The following is an 18,765-nucleotide window of genomic DNA, read 5'->3' as shown; positions in this document are numbered from 1 at the left end:
AAATCCACTGGGGGTCGGACTTAACTAGTTGCTTCTTCGACCGCGAGGGGTCGAAGCTGTTCCCTTTCTACTGAACAAAGACCCTGACACGTTTTGAGGCCATGGCCGCGTCTGGGCTTCCTGCCGAGGATCAAGACATTGTTGCTTTCCTTGGCAGATTGCCGAAGGGTTTTGCCTGTCCGAGGCCTTTTGGATATTTTTGAAACTTCAAACTTTGAGTTAGCACTGCTAGGTATGTCTTCCTACCTCGGTTATATTTCAGAGTTTTAAATTGATGTTAAACTTCGTTTTGTTGTAGGACTAATGGATGTTACTGCCATGCTCGCCAACCGAGCTAAAGAGGCGAAAGTGAGTGGGAAGGTTTCGCCTCTTCGATCCGCTTTGAAGATCTTGAGAGAGAAGCCGACTGATGTAGGTATACTTGCGGTCGAGCAAAAGAAGAAGAAAGTCAGCTCGTCTAGGGTGAAATTTGCTGAGCTGGTTACCGAGACAGAACGTCCAAGCTCGTCTACTAAGCGTGTGAAGTAGCAAACTTTGGACCAGTCTGGGTGCGGTGCCTTTACCATGCTCGCGATGGTGGCCGGGTCCAACTTCTTGGTGCCCACTACTCAGGCAGAGAATCTGGTTAGCCTAGATGTAACCTCGAGTGGTGGGCTTCAGTACTTGGAAGGGATGTCTAAGGAGGCCGAGTACAAGCTATTCTGTGAGTTTGATGCTCGGATCTCGCTGGTTGCCAAGCATATAATGATGAGGTCGACAATCAGGGAGGGTCGACTAGAAGGCCGACTGAAGAAGGCTAAGAGCAATTTGCAGGAGGCCTTGGCTGTTAATGCTAGGATCAGCACTTCAGCTGAGGACTTGAAGAAGGTCGCTGATTCGTACCGAAGAGAAGCGGACAACTTGAAGTTGGCCGTCCAGAAGCTTCAGACCGAGGCAGTTACGGCGGGGGTGAGGTTGATCGGTTGAAGGAGGCGGCTACAAAGCTGAAATTCGATGCCACCGAAAAGATCCTTGCTCAGCATGACGCTGACTTTCAACTTGCCGTTCGTCAGGCCTTCTACTTCTGCAACGTTACGGACGAATTCGAGTTCGACGTCGTAGGGACTTCCTGGGTGGAAAGTTCATAAGTTATGTCGAATTCCCTCACGGGGCAAAGCCTGACGACCATGCCCCTACTCGGGGAATTTTAACCCAGGTCGAAGATAACACTGGCCGAGACGACGACATTGGCCGAGATGAAGATGCAAGTGTCGAGGCGGCCGTTAACAAAAATGTTGATGGCTCGGCTGCTCCGTAGGGATTAGGATTTATGTTTGTCATGTTGGCCGGTAGCGCCATTTTGTTAATTGTCTCGGCATTTAATGTCGATTAACCAAAACTTTTTGTAATTAGTCGTACCTAGTCGGCCCTTACTAAATGAAGTGTTCATTTTACCTTTATCTTCCTTGTAAATTATTTGTATTGGGTTGCATGACGCGATTATGAAATATGTGGGCCTCTAACCGAACGAGGCGCTTAGTGGGTCTCTTCGATGAGGGTATGCTCGGCCAAAAAGTGATAAGTTCAGGTGCATCCTTAGCTGAGGAGGGTGTTTGGAAGGAAACCTGTTTGACTCGGGTTCATGATTGATGGGAGTGCTCGGTGTGTGTGTTTGGCAACGGAGTGTTCGGCCGAGGATAGTGCTCGGTTAGGAGACTTGTTGGTGTTCGACCCAGGAGAATCCTTGGCCGGGGGAGGTTTACTCGGGAGGGAAAAGGAGAGTGCTCGGATAGTGACCTCCAAACGGAGTGCTCGGCCGAGTATAGTGCTCGATAAGGAGACTTTTTGGTGTTCGACCCAGGAGAATCCTTGGCCGGGGTAGGTTACTCGGGAGGGAAGAGGAGAGTGCTCAGATAGTGACCTCCAAACGGAGTGTTTAGCCGAGGATAGTGCTCGGCAAAGAGACATGTTAATGTTTGACCCAGGTACATCCTTAGTCGAGGAAGGTTAATCGGGAGGGAAGAGGAGAGTGCTCGGATAATGACCTCCGAATGGAGTGTTCGGCTGAGGATAGTGCTCGACAAGGAGACCTGTTAATGTTCAACCTAGGTACATCCTTAGCCAAGGAAGGGTACTCGGGAGGGAAACCTGTAGGAGGGTTCAACCCAGGTGCATCCTTAGCCGAGGAGGGTACTCGGGAGGGAAACCTGTGGGGGGATTCGACCCAGGTGCATCCTTAGCCGAGGAGGGTACTCGGGAGGGAAACCTGTTAGGCGCGAGTTTCATCGTGTTGTGGTCGAGGGAGTCTTTGACCCAGGTACATCCTTAGCCGAGGAGGGTACTCAGGAGGGAAACCTGTAGGGGGTTCGACCCAGGTGCATCCTTAGCCGAGGAGGGTACTCGAGAGGGAAACCTGTTAGGCGCGAGTTTTGTCGTGTTGTGGTCGGGGGAGTTCTCGGCCCAAGTACATCCTTAGCCGAGGAGGGTACTCGGGAGGGAAACCTGATAGGCGCGAGTTTCGCGCTCGAGGAGAGTGCTCGGCGTGTGTTCTTAGCGATGGAGTGCTCGACCGATTAGAGTGTTCGGTTTAGTGCTTAACATGCATAGTTATGGATCGGGCCTATCTGGGCAGTAGTATATATATGAAGTTAGCAACGATATCACAAAACGAATTAAAATGTAAAGTTTTGTATATTAATTTGAGTGCCTCATTAAAAACCTTGCCGACCCAAAACCCTCTTTAGGGAAAAAAAGTCAGTCAAGGAAAAGAGTGCATGGTTATACATCAGCTATAATACATCTTTAAATGAGTAGAGTTCCAAGTTCTAGGAATGGGTTCTCCTGATAAGTGTTCTAGCTTGTACGCTCCGTTTTGCAAGTTGTGTTGTATGCGAAAGGGTCCGTCCTAGTTTGGGACGAGCTTTCCATGTCTTGGGTCTTTTCTTGCCTCACTTGTGACCCTCCAGACGAGGTCGCCTTCTTGAAACTCTCTTGGCTTAACCTTGGTATCAAATTTCCTCTTGTAACGTTGTTTGCATGCTTCGGCTGTGATAAGGGCTCGGTCTCAAATCTCTTCCACGACATCTAGGTTTGCGCGGAGTTCATCCTTATTGTTGCACTCAACAATGTGGGCTCGGCGAAAAGATGGTTCGCCGATTTCCACCGGAAGCATCGCATAAGATCCATACACTAAGCGAAAAGGGGTTTCTTGTGTGGTCGATTGAGGTATGCATCTGTAGGCCCAGAGCACCTCGGTAATTGTTCGGCCCAGACGCCTTTCACCTCACCAAGCCGCTTCTTCAACTCGGTTAGGATGACCTTGTTGGCTAACTCGACTTGACCATTCATTTGCGGGTGCTCGATAGAGGTGACCTTGTGTTGTATCCCTAGGCCGGCTAAGAACTCGTTCAGTTTTTGATCCGTGAATTGGAGGCCGTTGTCGGTCACCAGAGTTGATGGGATGCTGAATCGTGTGATGATGTTCTTCTAGAGGAACTTCTGAACTTGGTGGGCCGAGATGTTCGCTAGGGGTTCAGCTTCGATCCATTTAGTGAATAAATCCATGGCCATAGTGAGAAATTTACATTAGCCTTTGGCAACCGGGAAATGTCCGAGTATGTCCACCCCCATGTGATGAAAGGCCATGCTGGGGGATGCAATGTAGTTGTTTGGCAGGTTGGTGAATCAAGTTGCCGTATTTATGACATGGTTGACACTTCTTCACAAAAGTCGAGCAATCGGTGTTCATGGTCGACCAATAGTACCCAGCGCGCAAGAGTTTGGAGACGGTCGTTCGTGCTCTGGAATGCATTCCACAAATGCCCTCGTGCACTTCACGCATTACATAATTGACCTCTGTGGGGTCTAAACACTCGAGTAGTGGGGTAGAGAAACCACTTCTATACAAATGACCTACAATGATGGCATATCTACTAGCTTGTGTTCTTAGTCGCTTCGCCTCCACCGGGTCGTCCGGCATGACCCCATGGGTGATAAATGACTTGATCTTGGATCACCAGTCTGGGGAGTCGGTGGGACCGGTGTGATCTACTTCGACGCTTCCGACTGTCTCTACTTCAATGCTAGGGTGGTCGATCTCTTGCTGAATGATGGTTCGCAGTTGGCCCAGTTTTTTGCTCGCGGCTAATCTGGCCAATTGAGCCGCTCGAGCATTATTCTCACGCGGGATGTGCTCGACTGAGACTTCTTGGAAGGTCTCCTTTATCTTTTGGTAGGCGTGGTAATATTTCATCATGTTGTGATCCTTGACTTGGAAGGTACCACCCACTTGCTCGGCTACTACTTTGGAGTCGATTAAGCACTTAACTTTCGTAACACCCATGTCCTCGGCTAGCCTCAATCCTGCCAGCAGAGCTTCATACTCGGCCTGATTGTTCGAAGCCTTGAACCGGAATCATAAGGATTGTTCCAAGATTATCCCTCTCGTCCCCTCTAGGATTACTCCCGCTCCACTCCCTTAGCTATTCGAAGAGTCATCCACATGAAAGGTCTACCAATGCTCTTCGATCGTGCCATGTAAATGAAGCTCATTTACGAAGTCTGCGAGACATTGAGCTTTGATCGGACCTCTCGGCTTGAAGACGATATCAAATTGAGATAGCTCGATTGACCAATTCATCAGTCTTCCTGCCAGCTCGGGCTTACCCAACACCTTGGAGATCGGGCAATTGGTGTGTACAACGATCTTATGGCTATGAAAATAATGCCGGAGGCGTCGCGATGTATGTACTAGGTCGAGTGCAACCTTTTCTATAAACTAGTATCGGGTCTCAGGGTCTTGTAGCAGTCGGCTGACAAAGTATATAGGCATTTGGCTGCCTTCTCTCTCTTAGACTAAGACCGAACTGATTGCCTCCTCGAAAACAGCTAGGTACAATTCCAGCGGGCTCGAGGGCTCGGGTCTCATAAGGATAGGTGGCGACGACAGGGTCGACTTCAGCGCCACAAACGCGACTTCACATGATTCATTCCACAGGAAGGTGGAGCTTTTCCGCAAGAGCTTCATCATGGGGCTAATCTTGTCAGCCAAACGGGGGAGGAATCGGGATAGGGCGACCAACTTGCCGGACAACCGTTGCAACTCCTTGAGGTTGGTCGGACTCCTCATATCTAGGATATCTTTGCATTTGTCTTGGTTAGCTTCAATTCCTCTAGAGGATAGCATGAATCCTAGAAATTTTCCCACTTTGACCCTAAAAGTACACTTCTCGGGGTTGAGCCTCATATTATGCTTACGCAACTTGCCAAAGATTTCACCTAGGTCGGCCATGTGCTCGGTCATCGAATTAGACTTGACCACCATGTCGTTAACATAAATCTCGATGTTTCTTCCAATCTACCTCTGAAATACTTTATTCATTAACCTTTGGTAGGTTGCCCCGACATTCTTCTGCCCGAATGGCATGACCTTGTAGCAGAAGTTGGCGGTCTCGGTGATGAACGCCATTTTCTCTTCATCGCTTGAGTGCATCTTGATTTGGTTGTAGCCGAAGTAGGCATCAAGGAAACTGAAGATTGAGTGCTCAGATGCCCCGTTAACGAGGCGGTCGATGCAAGGGAGCGGATAGGCGTCCTTGGGGAAAGCCTTGTTAAGGTCGGTGTAGTTGGTACACATACTGCATTTCCCATTCGCCTTCTTAACCAAAACTATGTTGGCCAACCACGTGGTGTATGTGATTTCCCTTATGACATTAGCTCGTAACAACTTTTGAACTTCCACTTCCACGAACTTTCTCTTCTCGTCGCCCATCTTCTACTTCTTTTGAGCAACTGGTCGGGCATCTCGGCACACCACAAGTCGGTGGCATAGGAATCTCGGGTCTATGCCGGGCATGTCAGATGCCGTCCATGCAAATAGGTCTTTGTTGTTACGAACGAAACTCTTTATTAAGTTTGTTTTGGTTTGATTCAGTTGGGATCCTGTGTGGGTAACTTGTTCGGGTTTTCGTCCGAGCTGAAATGGAACAAGGTACTCTACTGGCTTGACTCTCTTCTCTTCACCAACCCGAGGGTCGAGGTCGATGTCATCGGCCATTTCTTGCCTTACTACATTAACACCTTTTGATGCAGGGAGGTCAGAAATGGGCCACATCTTCAGACTAGAGAATTAACACTCCCTAGCTGTCTTTTGATTGGCGTGAACGGTTATCACTTGTCCATCCCTCGATGGGAACTTCATGCATAGGTGAGGGGTCGAGACAATGGCTCTGAGGGCGTTGATGGATGGTCGCCCTAGCAGGATATTGTAGGATGTGTTGGCGTGCACCACAATATAGCGGATCTTGACATCTCGGAATGTCTTTTGGTCAAACCCAAAACGGGTGTATAACTCGATGCATCCTCTCGTCATCACTCTTTCCCCTGAGAATCCTACCAGGGGTTCATGATATGGTTCTAGGCTCTCCTCCGAAATCCCCATTTGCACAAAGGTGTTCTAGTATAGGATGTCTGCTGAGCTCCCTTGGTCGACTAGGGTTTTCATCATAATACAATTGTGCACTTCAACAAAAATTACCATTGGATCATCCTGAATGGAATCGAGCCGCGAAAGTCCCAGTTAGAAAATTTTATTGGCAGCATTCGGGGTGCCTTCGGGTGATTCACAATGTTCACCGATCGTACGGCCCGAAGGTGTCTTTTTCGTGTTGAAGAGGTGGATCCTCCCCTAGCGAAGCATCCGACTATAGTGTTTATCACTTTCCTTCGTTGGTCATTATCTTCCAGGGAGCGACTTGAATGGTCCCTTCGCTCGGCTGAGCGGGATCGGCGTCGGTGATCTCTCGCCTGTGGGGCTTCGCGAGAGTGATGGTACCTCTCCTTTGTTGCTTAGTGGTAGTCGGTCGTCGGGTTGTGGTCTTGGAGGGTGACGAAGCTCTTGAGGTGACCATGCTTGATGAGGTCCTCCAACTTGTCTCTCAGTGCTGAGCATTCTTCAGTTGAGTACCCTCTATTTCGGTGGAATCGGCACGTCTTGGCCTTGTCTGCTTTGGGAGGAGTGTTCGCCCTTTACGGCATAATGAGGATCTCAGAAGCGAGGGCCTGTTCCATTACCTTGGCCCTACTCGCGTTGAGGGGGGTGTACGCCGCATAACGCGGTCCTCTCGGGGGCTGAGTGCTCGACTGCTCAGTATTCCCCTTTTTCATCGGCTCTCGACCAGATTCTCTTCGATTGTAACCCTCTTCGGCCCTGGCCTGATTTCTGGTCTCGACCAATTCTTTCATTTGCATGTACTTTTCGGCTCGACGTTGGAGATCGTTCATATCTCCAGCTGATTTCTTGCATAGGCTATTCACAAACGGTCTCGGTCTCAGTGAAGTATTCGGTCGGTCCATCGCCACGGCTGGGTTGAGGTCACCGATCTCCATGATGATTTTGTTGAACCGGTCCATAAAGCTTCTTAAACTTTCCTTCTTCTCTTGTCGAATCCTTGCCAGTGCTAGGGAGGTCGTCTTGTATGGCTTGCTCGTTGCAAATTGTAGGGTGAATTGCGACACCAACTCACTGAACAAGTCGATGGAGGAGTTTGGTAATCGCGTGAACCAACTCAAAGCCCTTCCTTTCAACGACGTAGGGAATATTCGACACAACGTGGAGTCATCTTGAGTTGAGAGGGTGACTTGCATCAGGAAAACATTCAGGTGCTCCTCTGGGTCAGTCGACCCGTCATATTTCTCGATTGGCATGCTCTTCTAGTGGTCCAAAAGGGTGGCTTCCATTATCCTCCGGGAGAATGGGTGCCTTAAGGAATTGGCAGCGGTGTCGGCCTTGCCGCTTATCAAGGAGGTAATAGGTGTTCAGTTGACCTGGTCGGTTAGGGCGTGATAGGCGGATTCTTCCAGAAGCGTGGGGGTGGACAGCACATAGGTTTGGTTCAAACTCCAGAGTTCGACGTTCTGTCGACGAAGCTTGGCCAACTCCCTGGCGTCGGCTTCTCTCTATCTACATATAGCTGCCATCTCCTCACGCAATATGCACGTCATCATGGAGGTTAGGCTGGGCTTCGACGTTCGGTCGACCCTCTTGTGTTATAGGCTCCGGTTGTGTTTGAGGCATTCCGTATGGGTATCGTTGTTGCCCGGTCATGCCGGGATTGTGCTCAGGGTTAGGGATTGGTTGAGTTGATGTTGACGGTCCTTTGCGCGTAACTACCATCTCTTTGTCTCGGTCGGTAAAGTCTATAGGGGCTGAAAAAGTCTTCGGCCCCACGATGGGCGCCAAATGTTCCTGTATTAGGAGACACATGTTGTTATCCGAGTCATTGTAGTCTAGGTCTTGGGTCTAGGTCTTCTCGTTTCGTTCTATGTAGTCCGAAAGGGGGGTGCCTGCAAAGACACTCCGACGCTCAGGTAAGTGATCGGCGTAATAAATGCGGTAGTTCAAAGTTGGTTACGTTCCTCGTTGAAGGTCTATTTATACTAGTTGTTGTTGGGCCGTGATTAGGGAATGTGCCCCGAAAAATTAGGGGGATAAATCGGTGTATCAAGTAAATTAATCTCGTCCTAATTCACCTGGCTTAACTCCGTGTCCTCGAGTATGAGAACCTAATTGGCCGACCCCAATACGACCGGGTCGGCCGGGTTAGTTGCACTGGGTTGGTTCGGTCTAGTCGGTCATACTAATGTTATCGGCCTGGTCGGTCATCCCGTACACTAATTTTGAAAATCTCCCGCTACCTAGAATAATAGGTACATTAATAAAGTCTTCATCGCATAATAATAGAAACAACAAAACAGAAAACTATCAATAAGATATATCATAATAAAAGCTCTATTATAAAAACATGTTCAAATTTCAGGTAAAATAAAACATGCTTACCCTACCGAATCATCTTTAAAAACCCTCTAAATTTTCAAATTAGGAGTGACAATGGAGTTACCTAAGAGTGAGTAGTAGATCTCCATCCCTTGTCTATCAAACAAAATTTTGTCTTATACTTGTGTGGATTAATTAAGTGGATATTCATAAATTTTATTAATACTCATATTTTTTTTATAGATATTTATAAATATTTATAATTTTTTATTAAATTAAAAATATATGTTGAAAATTGTTTAGAACTTATATTTAATGGTAATTTTATTGTAATATTAAAAATAAATAATTGACGTTAATTTTAAACTTGTATTTAATATTACTTTTGTTTAAATATTAAAATAATAAAAAGGTAAACAATAACTTAAAATATATGATTTTCATAAATCCAAACAAAAGTCTTTACTCACAAAGTTAAAGTAATTCAATTTCATAATTTGAAAAAAAAAAAGTCAGCCGAAAGAAAATAACAAAAGAAGTATGAGAGGTTAAATGTTTAAGCTACCGAATCACCAGAGTTAATCTACAGAAAAAATAATGAAATAATATGCACAAACATGTTGTTATTATTGTAATTTATTTGAATAAAAAAACAAAAGTCTTTACTCACAAAGTTAAAGTAATTCAATTTCATAATTTGAAAAAAAAAGTCAACCGAAAGAAAATAACAAAAGAAGTATGAGAGGTTAAATGTTTAAGCTACCGAATCACCAGAGTTAATCTACAGAAAAAATAATGAAATAATATGCACAAACATGTTGTTATTATTGTAATTTATTTGAATAAAAAAACTAAGGTTATTTACTTATATATTTATAGTGAAAACTTCCTTTAAGATCTTTTTAAATGGATACAATCTCTTATATAAATGTTAGGCATACTCGAAAATCATGTGACTCGAAAAGATTGATAGCGCTGCCTGAGAAGTAAAATCAACACATGATGAAATTATGGGACTCGAAAAAACAAGTGTTGCTCGAAAATAGTTGAAAAGTTGAGACTGTCAGAACATGGAGGTTAAGCCAAAACGGTTACTAAAAAATCAATCGAGAAAACAAGGAACGTGGGAAGAGCGGTTAAAGGAAGTTGAGTCAAGACCACGTAGCAAATATAGTGGATAGCGGTTATGAGTCAAAAGCGTACATGTACAGAATTAACCGCCCTTGATTGCTCTATAAATACAAGGAGTACGGACCTTTACTGGGGTCGAAAAACTCATACTAGAATTGGACTCTGAAGCACTCTCTGCCTACACACACATATGGCTTTCGTGCACAAGATCGTTTTTGGGTATGACTGACTCTCGGCCACTTTTTTCTCTTTTTAGGAGTAGAAGTAGAATAGTCTTCTTGTTCTTTGTTTAATTACGTAGTGTATTCATATACTTGGATCAATATGTTCGCATGTGTAACGTAATTTGATCATTGTACGAAATGAACTATGATTTGCATTGCTAATATATATATTGTTCACTCTGTTCATATTATTATTTGTTTGCATGAGCATTGCTTGTTAGTAGTAATAGAAGAACATTTCGAAACAAGTAGTTGCTAAGACTTTTTCATCCTACTCTCCATTCTCGGTAACACGATAACACATAGTAAGACACCTAAATTGAAATACGTTCGTATGCTAGTCTAAATAAAAAGAACCCAAGATTTGATGGTTAATTCCACCGTAAACAAATTGGCACGCCTGGTGGGACTTATCAAAGAGCGATGAATTTAATCTTTCATGATTTGATTGGTAAGTTCGTGCAAGTTTATATTGATGACATAATTGTTGGCTCAAAACAAAAGAAAGACCATTTATATCATTTGAAACTAGCCTTCGAGAGAATGAGGAAATATGGTTTGAAAATGAATCCACTGAAATGTGCTTTTGGTGTCATAGCAGGCGAATTTCTGGGATTTATTATACACCAGAGGGGGATCGAGGTAGACAAGAACAAAACCAAGGCTATCATGGAGACCAAGCCTCCATCGAACAAGAAAGAGCTTCAATCTCTCTTAGGTAAGGTAAATTTTTTGAGGAGATTTATTTCGAATTTGTCTGGTAAAACTAAAGCATTCTCTCCTTTGTTGCGTTTAAAAAAGGAGCAAGAATTTCGATGGGATGAAGAGCACCAGAGAGCATTCGAAGAAATTAAAGCTTACTTGGCTCATCCTCCAGTGCTTGCACCAATCTCTGAAGGGAAGCAACTGAAGTTGTACATTTCAGCTAATGATTCGACTATTGCGGGCATGCTGGCGCAAGATGATGAAAATGGCATCGAAAGAGTCATTTACTATTTAAGTCGAATGTTAGTAGGAGCAGAACTTAGATACACCCCTTTAGAGAAATTATGTTTAAGTCTTTATGTTGCGTGTACTAAGTTGAAGTACTATATTAGGACTCGTAATGTTGTAATACTTTGTCGAAGTAATGTGATAAAATATATGTTGTGTAAACCTGTGTTACATTCTCGAGTCGGCAAATGGGCACTTGCCTTAACCGAATACCCATTAACTTTCGAGCCGCTAAAAGCAACTAAAGGACAAATAATTGCAGATTTTCTTGCAGAACATTCGAATGGAACTGAAGAAGTTAATTACAAAACCACCAAGCCTTGGCAATTATATTTCGATGGCTCGAAACACGAGTTAGGCGCCGGAATAGGTCTTTTAATCATCTCTCCCAAAGGGGTCCCGACGAAGTTATCAGTCAAAACAAATACAGGATGCTCGAATAATGAAACTGAATACCAAGCACTGATTACTGGACTTGAGATTCTTAAAGAATTAGGCGCTAAAAATGTGGTAATTCGAGGAGATTCACAACTGGTCATCAAACAATTAACTCGAGAGTATAAGTGTTTAAATGAAAAATTAATTGAATTCAAAACTCGAGCTACACAATTACTTGACACGTTTGATGAAGTAGAGTTACAACACATTCCTCGGGACTCAAATCATATTGCAAATAAATTGGCCCAAATAGCCTCTGGATATAAAATCAGTAAAGAGTATCTTGAATATCTGATTCATACAGAGAGTGAAGTGTTAGACTATCGAGCAATTCTAAGTATAAGTTCAGCAGGTCAACAAGATTGGAGGAGCGAATTGATCGAATACTTGCGAAATCCTAACATAAAGGTCGAAAGGAAGATTAAACTCCAAGCTCTTAATTATCTCTTACTGAACGATGAATTGTACAAAAGAGGCTTCGACGGAGTTTTGTTCAAATGTTTGGGAGACCATGAAGGTTATATAGCAATGGCAGAAATTCATGAAGGCATTTGTGGAGCACATCAAGCTGGAAAGAAGATGAAATGGGTTTTGTCAAGGAAAGGCTTATATTGGCCTACTATGATTAAAGATTGTATCGAATTCGCAAAAAGTTGTGTGGAGTGTCAAAAGCATGGACCAATACAAAAGGTACCGGCAAGTGAGTTGCATTCGATCATCAAACCTTGGCCATTTCGGGGTTGGGCAATGGATTTAATCGGACAAATACACCCACCTTCCTCGAAGAACCACAGGTATATACTAGTTGCCATAGACTATTTTACAAAATGGGTTGAAGCTATTCCTTTAAAAGAAGTCGAGCAAAAAGATATAATTGATTTTATCGAAGACCATATTATTACAAGGTTTGGAATTCCTCAAACAATTACTACTGATCAGGGTACGGTTTTCACGGGTCGAAACATTGCTCGATATGCAGAATCAAGAGGAATTAAGTTGGTAACTTCAACACCATATTATGCCCAAGCTAATGGTCAAGTTGAGGCTGCTAATAAAGTGGTAATTGGTTTAATCAAAAAACACATATCAAATAAACCTCGAAATTGGCATGAAACTCTCGTCCAAATACTATGGGCATATAGGAACTCACCTCGAGATGCCACGAAAACAACCCCATATAAATTAGTATATGGCCATGAGGCTATTCTTCCTATCGATATTAACTTACAATCAATTCATATACAAAAACAAAATGAATTACCCGTGGAGGATTATTGGAACTTGATGTATGATGAGTTGATCTCTTTAGAGGAAGAAAGATTAATTGCGTTACAGAATATTGTTCGACAGAAAGAAAGAGTCGAGAAAACTTATAATAAGAGAGTGAATATGCAACGTTTTCGAGTCGGAGAATTGGTATTAAAAGTTATACTTCCCATGGATCAAAAATCTCGATGTTTGGGGAAGTGGTCATATAATTGGGAAGGCCCATTTCTAGTCGAGCAAGTATATTCAAAGAACGCATATGTAATTAAGGAGATAAATAATTCAAGTGCAAGCAAAGTCATAAATGGGAAATATTTAAAACATTTCCATAAAAGAGCAGAAGAATAATTGTTCAATACAAGGCAAATATAAACTGAAAGGTTGGAAAAATAGATAAGAAGAATGAATTATTGCAAAAATTGCTTCTTGAAATCCTCGAAAGCTTTGTAAGCCTCGTCCAGATTCTTTTTGCGAGACGCACATTGAGCTTCTAAATGCCTCTTCTGCTCCAAAGTCTTTGCTAATCGAGAAGAAATGGCTTTGCCCTCTTCCTTAAGCCCTGTTTGATGTTGCTTGATCTCTTGACTCTTAATTTTCACTCCATCCTTCTTCGAGCGAGTTTTGTCAAGCTCGTGGTTTAAGGCTTCGATAGTACGTTCGATATCAGCCTCCTCCTTTTGCAATGCTTGTAAAGCAGAAATCATTTCTTCCGTTGATTTCTTGATAGAAACCAACTCGTCTCGGAGTTTCTCAACCTTAGCACGGTCTCCTTTAGTTTCGACCTCAATTTGGGTCACTTCTTGATATGCAGTAGACCACTGAGTTCGAAGTTCCCAGGCGCGGCTAAAGGGCTTGATAAATGCTTGAAGCTCTAAAGAAATATCAGAAGGAAGGTCCGAATAACTGAGCAACTCATCAATCATTTGTTGCACTTCCGTTTTGAATTCAGGAATGAGGAAGGCTTGATCGAGATCTTTAACGTATGCCTTCGAGCGAAAAGAGTCGAGTAGGGGTTGGTAAGAAGGTGTGTCAGAAGCTGGCTCAACAACCTTCAATTTGTCTTTCTCTGACTCAGAGGGACCACTCGTCCAGTTGTCCAACACCTCGAAGATAGTATTGATATCTTCGTCCTCGTCATTAAAGAAACTCATCAAATCCAAATCTGGAGAGGGAATCAAGGAGAGGCCTTGGACAGAAGAAGTAGCACCGCCCTGGGTTGAAGGAGAAGTGGTAAAAGGTCTAGGGGACTCAGTTGAACCTGCACAAAAGTAAATACATAAGAAACTTCCGTTAACAAGGTATCATATCGAAGATTAAAGTCGAAAGAAATATACCCTGGTTCGGATCCAAGGGAGGTTGTAGTTCGAAAGAAGGTTCACCTTGAGCGGAGTCTTGCCGCGTCTCCATATTAGTCAAAGGTTCGGGTTGGGGAATCTTACCCTCTTCGACAGGAGGGGGAACTTCTATCGAAGCCATGGCAGAGGCAAGCGCCGCAACATCCACTTGAGGAGTAGACAACTGAGGAAATGAAGAAGTCAGGCTAAACATCAAGAGGAAATTTGAGTCACAAGGTATAACAAGATGAACATGTTGGGTTACCTCAGTGGCAAAGGGTACGCTTTTCTGCACCTCTTGAGACACCCCTTGAGAAGAATCCAGTGGGATAATCGCAATATCCTATTAATAGGATTTTAGAACGGTTAAAGGCATAAGAGAAATATAAATGAAGAAAGACGTCGAAATTGAGATACCTTAGGAACGAACTTCATGGCGTCTTTAAGCAACTTCTCGCCAGAGGATTGTTGAGGTTTCTTGGGAAGAGGCAAGACCATCTTACCTTTCCCCTTGTCTTGCTTTTTTGTGGTCGAGACCTGAATTGGAAAATAATTGATTAGGTATGAAACACGAGCAAGAAAATAATCTTAATATTTGAGTTAAGATACTTAACAGTTTTGGTACTGTCTGAACCTATTCTTTGTTTCTTCGAGTTTCCAATACTCTGTAGAGTAGAATTTCGAGAAGGTAAGATAAAATATTAGTTTCGAGAAAAACTGCAATCCAAACAAGGTATACCTTAGAACGTAAAGAAACCTTGTCAGCAGCGGTCTTTCTCTTTCGACCCTTTTTAGATGTCTCTTTATCCTCGTCATCGTCACTCTCCCAATCAGGAATTGGATCAACATGTCGGGGAACACGCTGAGGGATGGCAGCTACAAGGTTCGAGCAAAGAAGTGAGACAAGTTTAAGGTATACGCGAAGAAGAAGGAGGTGAAAAATATTTACCAGGAGGAGGGTTAATGTTATTGACCCAACATAATGGCCACCATTTGTTTCGAGGAAAATCGTACACGGAACATCTCGCGTAGGTAACTTTATTCTTTACAGGAACTTCTTTGCGCTCAAGGTAAAACGGGTCGAGTGTTTTCACCCAAGGAGGATGAGATACATGTTTAACTAGACCAAAAAGGGCATTTGGAAGAGGAGGTATATGCTTTGGACAAAATTTTTCGAAATCAGTTTTACCTTGAGGATTTATTACCTTTTTTGAGCGAATGTTCCGTTGTACCATTTTCGATAATGAGACAGAAGCGTCAAAAATGGTTCGGTGCGCATTGTCAGGTCGATAACAAACCTTAAAAAATTGTTCGAATTGATAAATGATAAGTTGATTCTTGAAAGTACCTGGTTGTTTAGGCCCCTGCGAACAAGAAAGAGGAGAACTAATCAGCTTTTTCAGAAAGCCATCAAAATCGGTGAGTTTATCTACAATATAGTAACACCACCATCGAAGGTAGCATTTTGAGACTAAGAAGAAAGGAGAAAAGGTGGTCGGTGTAAGCCTAAGTTCTTTATCAGGGCGAAGGATGAAGTTAAGGACTTCTTCATAATTCCCTTTTTCGACACAAATATCTGCATCAATGCCTTCTTTACATCGAAGGGGAAGAGGTTTCATTTGGCAAAGCCCAAACTGTCGAGCAAAAAGTTGGGGCTGATAAGGATAAAGTCTGACATCTTTTTGCCTCATACCCGACATGATCACATCCCAAGACAAGAATCCAAACCACAGGTCAGTTGAAGCTGGACTTATGCTACCAACTTGGTTATTTTGGCGCAACCATGTAGGACCTATCAAATTCTGTCGAATGAAAGGGGCTAAGTCTTCAGTGAAGTCAGTAAAGCTAAGGATGGCTCTAATATATTTCTCGAAATTGTCTACCAGACGCTTTCGAGGGGTAAGGGTTGTTAAACGAGCTCCTTCGAGTTCACATATGGGAATGGGTTTTGAGGGCAAATGAAGTTTCTTCTCCAATAGCGCGTTGAGCCAAAGTTGAAGTAGCCATAACGGGCCAGAGAGATTTCGAGGCCCAGATTCTCGAGCAAGACTTTCGGAAGCTTCATCAAGACAAGTATAAAGAGAGGCCAGAAGTAATTTGCTTAAGCAGATTTTCCTTTGCAAATGAAGGGCTTGAGCTAAATTGTAATAATATTTTGGGACTTGAAGCGAAGGGGTGCAAAAGACACAGGCTGACAACCAGTACATAAGAAAGGCAATATGCTCTGAAGGTGAGACAGGCGTGTCAGGTTGTCCCATATGCGCGTTAATAAAGGCCAAATAGGTCTTCTTATCCCAAGAAATTGAAGTATCCTTGATCGAAATTTCCTCTTCAAAGGCGTCAGGATAAAACCTATCTCCAATAGGCTTTAACCCTTGAATTTGTAAAATTACTCATCCAAACACACCATAAGGGAATGCAATTGTAAGAGACAATTATATGAGTAAGATGTTTATTGTATAGATTAGAGTACTCTGTGGGTTCTTAAGAGAACCCTGAGAGAAACAAATAAACTATGCAAGTTTATATTTTGCTTTTTGATTGTTCTGTTGTATTCCTTGTTGCGTGAGATGTATGAATATCTATTTAATTTCACAAATACATGAGTTTTGATTTGAATTAAACATGTTTGGTATTTCAAATATGAAAAAGATTATGTTATTCAATTTTTGTTATTTGTGTTATGGTATGTGGGGTAGAGGGTGTCACACAAATGATGTGACACCCTCTACCCCAACATACATATACAGTAATTATAAAAAAAAATATAAAAAAATTTTCATCATTAAAAATCAAATTTCCAGCCACGTAAGGGTAAAGAGTTCACATTCATAAACTTAATCCAAATAACATGCCGGTAAAATTACAAAGAAATAAAACTGAATTTTCTAAAATAATTTAATAAGAACATCTTTAAACTAATTCTATCTATGTCCCGATGTCACATGTCCTATCAGAGCAAAACCCAACATAGAAGCCTAAGCTTCATCACCAACATCCTCAGCCTCACACTAATGATCACCTGTATAACAATCAAAACAGAACAACACGAGAAAAGGGAGTGAGAAACATCTCACTCTGGCTCACAGTGTAGAAATATACGCCGAATAGCCAAACACAAACAAAATAAGTATAACATAGATAAATTAATAATAACATCACACTCATCCAAGACATAAACCATCACTTTATCATATAACATTAAGAATGCATATGCATGGACACGGACTACATATTATCATGCATGTGGCGCCAGTAAAACATCACATGGCATATTGCCGCTAGCAATACACGAAGAGTAGTCTAGGAGTACATGCCGGGTCACACCCTCTGCGCACTCTCACTAGAAGGATATACTACCAGAGTCTCGTCGGGATAGCTAAGCCGCGCAAGATACATCCCATGCACACAATGGGCGAGACTGGGACTTCCAAACCAAGCTATCCCCAAGGACTAATCCCCAAAACTTTTACACTAGGGGGCCTTCTCTGGCGGTGTATTCCATATCGTACCCTTAAAACACTTATGCAAATGATGCATGTCATTCAAGACTCTATGCATTCTCATATCTCATTATCATTTCTCATTCCCATATCACATTATCATGTCTCATTATCACTTTTCACATCATCTCATCATATTCACATAGTCATCACTTTTCACATCATCTCATCATATTCACATAATCATCATTTTCACATCATCTCATCATATTCACATAGTGTCTACAGAGCACTCAAAATCATATCAAAACTGATCTATTTTCAAAAATAAACACATATTTATACATCTCATTCAACAAGGAATACATCAGAACAATCAGAAAGCAAAACAGAAAATATTCATATTTTGCCGGTTTCTCATAGGGTTTCCACAGGAACCCACAGAGCACTCTAATTCATATCAAAACTTGTTTATTTTCAAGATTATATACATATTTACACTCAGCAAATATCAAGAAATACAACAGAAAACTCAGAAGGTAAAACAGAAAACCTTTAAAATTTGCCTCTTACAATTATCAATGCATTCCCTTAGGGTTTCCCATAGGAACCCATAGAAATCTCAATTCATACGATTAATTACATATAAGAAAACAATAGGCAAAACAGATACAATTGGGAAAAACCCCTCATACATAAGCACACAAAAAATGCAACAAACACAGGATTGGGGGCCAATCCCACTACCCAGCATACAATCCCACACCCAGAGCGAGATTTCTCACTCCCCCCTTACCTGGATGAGCAGAAGACGGATGGTCTTGGTGTGATCTAAGATCGTTTCTGAGTACTCTTCCTTAGAGCTCTTTGTTTCTCCTCTCTTTTTTTTCCTAACCCCTCAGAATGCAAATGAGGCAGATCAGGTTAACATGATTCCTTTCTTAAAATTAATCTATTGGGTTGGGTCAACCCAACCCATTTTCCTTCTCTTTTAACCCACTTCTCTTTCTCCTCAAAATAATTAAATAAAATAAATGCATGTATATTATAAAATATTTCCTCTATAATAATAATATATTTCTGACCCAAAATATAATAATAAATTTCAATAACAAAATATCATATAAAATCAACCTTCTCTTAAAACATATAAATATTTATTTAAAAATACTAATAAAAATACT

General features: G+C 42.4%; 3 protein-coding genes across 6 annotated transcripts; all 3 read right to left on the bottom strand.

The window, feature by feature from the left end:
- Positions 1-3,559: 3,559 nt before the first annotated feature.
- Positions 3,560-3,958, bottom strand: LOC145957515 (uncharacterized). The gene has a single exon (XM_083073788.1). The coding sequence runs from the start codon at positions 3,956-3,958 to the stop codon at positions 3,560-3,562; it is 399 nt and encodes a 132-aa protein (XP_082929914.1).
- A 3,047-nt stretch (positions 3,959-7,005) lies between these two features.
- LOC109807299 (uncharacterized) lies at positions 7,006-7,683 on the bottom strand. The gene has a single exon (XM_020369820.1). It carries the CDS (start codon positions 7,681-7,683, stop codon positions 7,006-7,008), a length of 678 nt encoding a protein of 225 aa, XP_020225409.1.
- Positions 7,684-12,164: 4,481 nt separating this feature from the next.
- LOC145956957 (uncharacterized) lies at positions 12,165-18,264 on the bottom strand. Of its 4 annotated transcripts, none has more exons than XR_014433382.1 (2): positions 14,139-18,264; positions 12,165-14,062 (listed from the first exon to the last, which is right to left on the bottom strand). XR_014433382.1 is itself a non-coding variant. In XM_083073017.1 (2 exons), the coding sequence occupies exons 1-2, from the start codon at positions 14,350-14,352 to the stop codon at positions 13,212-13,214; spliced, it is 1,020 nt and encodes a 339-aa protein (XP_082929143.1). In that variant the 5' UTR covers positions 14,353-18,256; the 3' UTR covers positions 12,165-13,211. The 4 variants fall into 4 exon arrangements, 2 of the variants coding, with proteins under 2 accessions (XP_082929143.1, XP_082929142.1); XR_014433383.1 differs by having other exon boundaries at positions 14,184-18,264; XM_083073017.1 differs by having other exon boundaries at positions 14,184-18,256.
- Between the last annotated feature and the right edge of the window lie 501 nt (positions 18,265-18,765).

This window comes from Cajanus cajan, chromosome 4 (genome assembly GCF_000230855.2).
Source record: "Cajanus cajan strain Asha chromosome 4, NIPB_CcT2T_4, whole genome shotgun sequence".
In the NCBI taxonomy this organism is placed as follows: domain Eukaryota; kingdom Viridiplantae; phylum Streptophyta; class Magnoliopsida; order Fabales; family Fabaceae; genus Cajanus; species Cajanus cajan.
Note: the sequence above shows the minus strand (reverse complement) of the source record. Positions and strands in the feature narration are given on the sequence as shown.

Excerpts from the sequence above, each read along its gene's own strand:
- LOC145957515 (XM_083073788.1), bottom strand. The coding sequence starts at position 3,958 with ATGCCGGACGACCCGGTGGAGGCGAAGCGACTAAGAACACAAGCTAGT.
- LOC109807299 (XM_020369820.1), bottom strand. The coding sequence starts at position 7,683 with ATGCCAATCGAGAAATATGACGGGTCGACTGACCCAGAGGAGCACCTG.
- LOC145956957 (XM_083073016.1), bottom strand. The coding sequence starts at position 14,352 with ATGTTTAGCCTGACTTCTTCATTTCCTCAGTTGTCTACTCCTCAAGTG. Across the intron at positions 14,063-14,138 it reads TCCCTTGGATCCGAACCAGG|GTTCAACTGAGTCCCCTAGA; the intron begins GTATATTTCTTT and ends ACTTTTGTGCAG.